Source organism: Helianthus annuus, chromosome 6 (genome assembly GCF_002127325.2).
Source record: "Helianthus annuus cultivar XRQ/B chromosome 6, HanXRQr2.0-SUNRISE, whole genome shotgun sequence".
Lineage (NCBI taxonomy): Eukaryota > Viridiplantae > Streptophyta > Magnoliopsida > Asterales > Asteraceae > Helianthus > Helianthus annuus.
Genome location: NC_035438.2, coordinates 56,467,763 through 56,472,188, shown reverse-complemented (window position 1 = coordinate 56,472,188; position 4,426 = coordinate 56,467,763). Strand labels below are relative to the sequence as shown.

The 4,426-nt window shown below is 40.6% G+C and overlaps 1 protein-coding gene across 1 annotated transcript; it reads right to left on the bottom strand.

The window, feature by feature from the left end:
* Nucleotides 1-354: 354 nt before the first annotated feature.
* Nucleotides 355-2,007, bottom strand: LOC110876475 (wiskott-Aldrich syndrome protein family member 2-like). Its single transcript, XM_022124646.1, has 2 exons — nucleotides 1,633-2,007; nucleotides 355-729 (listed from the first exon to the last, which is right to left on the bottom strand). Exons 1-2 carry the CDS (start codon nucleotides 2,005-2,007, stop codon nucleotides 355-357), a joined length of 750 nt encoding a protein of 249 aa, XP_021980338.1.
* Between the last annotated feature and the right edge of the window lie 2,419 nt (nucleotides 2,008-4,426).

The window sequence follows — 4,426 nt, the reverse complement described above, 5'->3', positions numbered from 1 at the left end:
GACCTCCAATAAAACGAGCTATGCGCTTCGGTTCTGGTGTGACCAAATAAGGAACCAATCGGGACATGGTGTTGAAACTTGTAAGGTATGCCTGACAGTCCAAGTTCTTCATGACCAATGTCAAGAAGTCGGTTTCAATCCTTTCCACCTCATGCTGAGGACAGAAATTTTCCTTGATCAATGCAACAAATTGATCCCAAGTCAGATTATACAATGGAATCTTTCTTGTAGCTTGGATTAGGGGCCTCCACCAAGCTAAAGCTTCGCCTTTAAAAGATTGTGAAACATACTTCACAATGTCCTGCTCTGCACAACCACTAATATCAACAACTGTATCCATCTCATCGAGCCAAGTCATACAATCAATGGCTCCTTTTTCCCCTGTGAAGTCCCTGGGCTTGCAGGAGACAAAATATTTATAAGAACAGGTCTAACACGTGGCTCTTGATTGAGCACAACCTTCTTAGACGGGACACTCATTTGGTTTGATGATTGATGAGAATCATCCTTATGAGATGCGTGTGACTTGGAGGGTGGTTTTGTATGAGGTGCAGATAGGGTCCTGCTACGAGTACCACTTGATTCTTTGAATTGTCTGTCTATAGCTCGGGTGACAGCATTATCTATCATTGCTTGCAAATCCGCACCAGCCACATTGATTTTGGTGGTATCATTCCTTTCCCTAGGGTGACTATTAACCTCATCTGATTCAGCCACGTAGCTTGATTGCTACATAAAATAATTGACAATATTTTATTCAGAGGTTATTATGGAATCATCATTTTTGATGGTTCATTAACCATGGTAACTATAAACCACATTGGTTAATTTATCTAGGATTTTCTTTATAATTTAACCCTAGTTATAAATCATTAAAGATATTAGAGTGGCACAAACGGCTTAGTCACAAGGACAGTTTTAAAAATTTAATAGCCATGATCTTATAAGATTGAGGCATTAAGGTTTGAATATAGTTCATTACCTTTTCTTGACAGGGAGTCGTAGACTACAACTGTCTTTTGTCTTATTAGACAATGAATATGGCCCGCAGGCACTTTATCACTAATGGATATTTTAAATTTGGTAAGAATAAGGAAATTGGAAAAATCCAATACAAGGATGACTAGTGTGATTTTGTCAAATCACATTTGCCAGGAGTGCTAACATGTTTTCAGATGTTAACAGAGATTTGAATCTTTAAAAATGTTTCATCATCCGAGCCATGTCTAAAATGACATATGGGCTAGGTTATACCTTCAAGATTTCTCTTTATATTTTATTGGCAGATCAAATTTTAAAATGGAGGTGATATTTGATTTATATTATATTCATACATATAAGGACAAATGAAATTTTTAACTAAAACATCCCATAAATAAAGAGAAGTACATATATGCCCTAAACGGGACTTTTAAACAAATAAAAAGATTATCTACATAGGGACTAAAAAGGAAATACAAGTCCTCGCAGGGACTGAATACATAAATAGATGTCCACACAGGGACTTGATTGAAATTTAAAAATTACAAAACAAAATAAATAAGGGTTTTAATAATCCCTTTTCTTCTTTCCCTTTATTAGGTTTTCCAAACCCTTCAGTAACCCACGACGGCTCCTACGCTCCTTTTCTACCTGCTGTTCCACCTCGTGCAACCGCTGAAGGATTTCCTGCTGCTGTGGTGGTTGGATCTGTGGTGGCTGCGGCGGCTGTTGCTGCGGAGGTTGAGGAGGTGGCGGGCATTGATACCCATATGCTGGGTACCCAGTTGGGTACGCAGCTTGAAAGGGTCCCTCAGGATGAAGAGCATTGTAGTTGGCTGCCTCGTTATACGGGTCAACATTAGGGGTATTGTAGTAGTTGTAACCCGAATAAGCTGGCTGCTCAAACGGGTTATATGCCGCTGGACCAGCGTAAGAAGGGATTGGGTTATCATAACCCATGTGCGGTAGTGGTGGTGCGACTGGCGGAGAGTCGACTTCAGAAACTGGGTTTGAAGGCCCACCCATTTGCGGGTCTTTCTACAACGACGGGTAGTGGCTATTGCTTGAGTGTTAGGGGGTGCTGAAGTGGAGACCCCCTCGCACGGACATCTGTGCGCCTGATCTTCTTCGCCTTGGTGGTTCTGGAGGCTGTTGTTGCTCTGGCTGAGGCGGTGGCGGTGGCGTGACCGCCTGGAAATGCGAATCCTCAGAGGGATCCTGCTGCTGTTGATGTTGTGGGTTGAAAGGGGGAGTACACTCCCAGTTGTATGTGGCCCATCTTTCAGCAAAACTGTATGGACCCCTATAAGGCGAACCATGAAATGATGATCCGCTGGAAATTTCAATGGGGTGCTTCGGCATCCCACTCGGTGGCATCTCGGGATATGGATCATCGTCCATTTCCATATCCTGCATCTCAGAATAGTGATCAGCTGGCCTCAGGGGGTTTGGACCCTCTGGGTCTTGAACATGGTTTACCGGATTGAATCGGCTTTGGAAATATGGGGTCGGGTCATGGAAGGCACGATGCGAACCCCATCGCTGCAACGGGATGAAGGAGTGGTGCGAGTGGTCGGACTCGTTGTCTTGATGGAGCCCGAATGAATCGTGATATGAAGGTGAGGAGCTAAGCGAGACAGAGTGTCTCGCAGGCTCTAGGTAGGTCCTCCAGTCTTCGTGAGGACTCGATCCGATTGATGCGGATGGTGTGCGCCTGTGTGATGGCCAGCTTCGTGATCATTTCTTGTTAGCACTGGAGCCTTTCCTCTGCCAACTCTTCCTCTTACACGTGGCGGCATTGTCTTTGATCCTGTTAAAATAAAAGGAAAACAACAAAGACAAAAACAATTAAGATTAGGATCAATCCTAAGTCCTTTGCCTAGACTCGGAAGTCAAGGAATGTGAAACTGTGTCATTGAGATTAAACACAATAGGCCAGTGTTTAATTCACTCAATGTTGGCTCTGATACCAACCTGTCACACCCCGATATTTCCACGTATTACCGGTGGGCCCGGTGGGGAGTATCGTGACGTAGTTGATATCATCATAGTCAAATAATCACAGTTCAATGCACAACGGAAGTCTAAAGTAATAATAATACAAACCGATTCGAAAGTATAATAAAAATATTACACAACTGGTTGTAATTGGATCCACAAGCGGATCAAAACAAAAGAAATATTGTTCAACAGACCTAAAGTGATAAAAGCTTGCAAGACTCTTTATTTAATCACTCAGGAGTTTCCAGCCCATTACGCGTAGTACCTGCACTTAACTTTTTTTCAAAATACGTCAGTTTACACTGGTAAATACAATTAACCGACTATTTTGAAAAGTGTTTATAAAATTGATTTATATGCACAAGCCACAAAAATTCTTTTATAACTTGGGACAATTATTTAAAATAATCTTGTATACAGATTTATATGTTTGTCGTCCGTTCGGGACCCGGTTAGAAGAGCCGGATTAGATTAATAGACACACCACAAGTATATGCCCACAAGAGAGTGAGATACCGTTTATACATATGCAACAGTCAGGTGTATGCCTACACCCGCGCTTAAGCCGTGGCCATTTCTAATAAATGAGCCGAGGATATCCAGGACATGGTCATTAACCCACCAAAGGCATTGCATCAAACAAGACAGAATAAAATGGGTGATTTCAATAGCTTAACCACTAATCGATTAAACATTCAATACCCGACCAAGCGGTATTATTATAATACCGTATCCCAAGCTCGTATAACGGAAAATAAGATAAAAGCATTTGCCTGAGCTAAAATATAATTTTATTCCCAGCCGTATATCAAATCAGCAAGTACGGTAGCTTTTACTGGGCTCCTAATTTGGGATGAAGGTTTTTAATAACCTATTAGATTCCTAACGGGTCTTATTTAAGTTATAACTTAGACCGGTTAGTTTAAAAAAAAGTATACGGTTCAAAACGCACGATTAAGCGAAGACCGGATTAGAATGTGATTTAAACCCAACAAGTATGAAGACTTGTATAAAATGGGTAAACTAAATACATTCTGGATTTGAAGTGAAAATGATAAGGTTTGACCCGTTTCGGCTAATTTATGCAAACTAGTTAATAAACCTTAACGAACGCGTATATGCATAACGGGTAACCAAATAAGTCATGTACAAGTTCCATAAGTTAATATGCTTTAAATATGATACGATATCAGTAGGATATCTTCCATTATGCCCAAAACGAATTTAAAACCAATTTAAGCCCCGTAGGGGTATTTTGGTCATTTTAAAGTTTATAAAAGAGGTTAAACAGCGATCTGAGGTTCTAGTCTAAAATAATCAGTAAAAATATTTATTTTTAATAAGTTACATCAGTAAGATATCATACATATGTGAATTTTATCATTTATGACCAAACTATGCACCGAAGGGGCATTTTGGTCATTGCACATATGCTTTAAGTGTC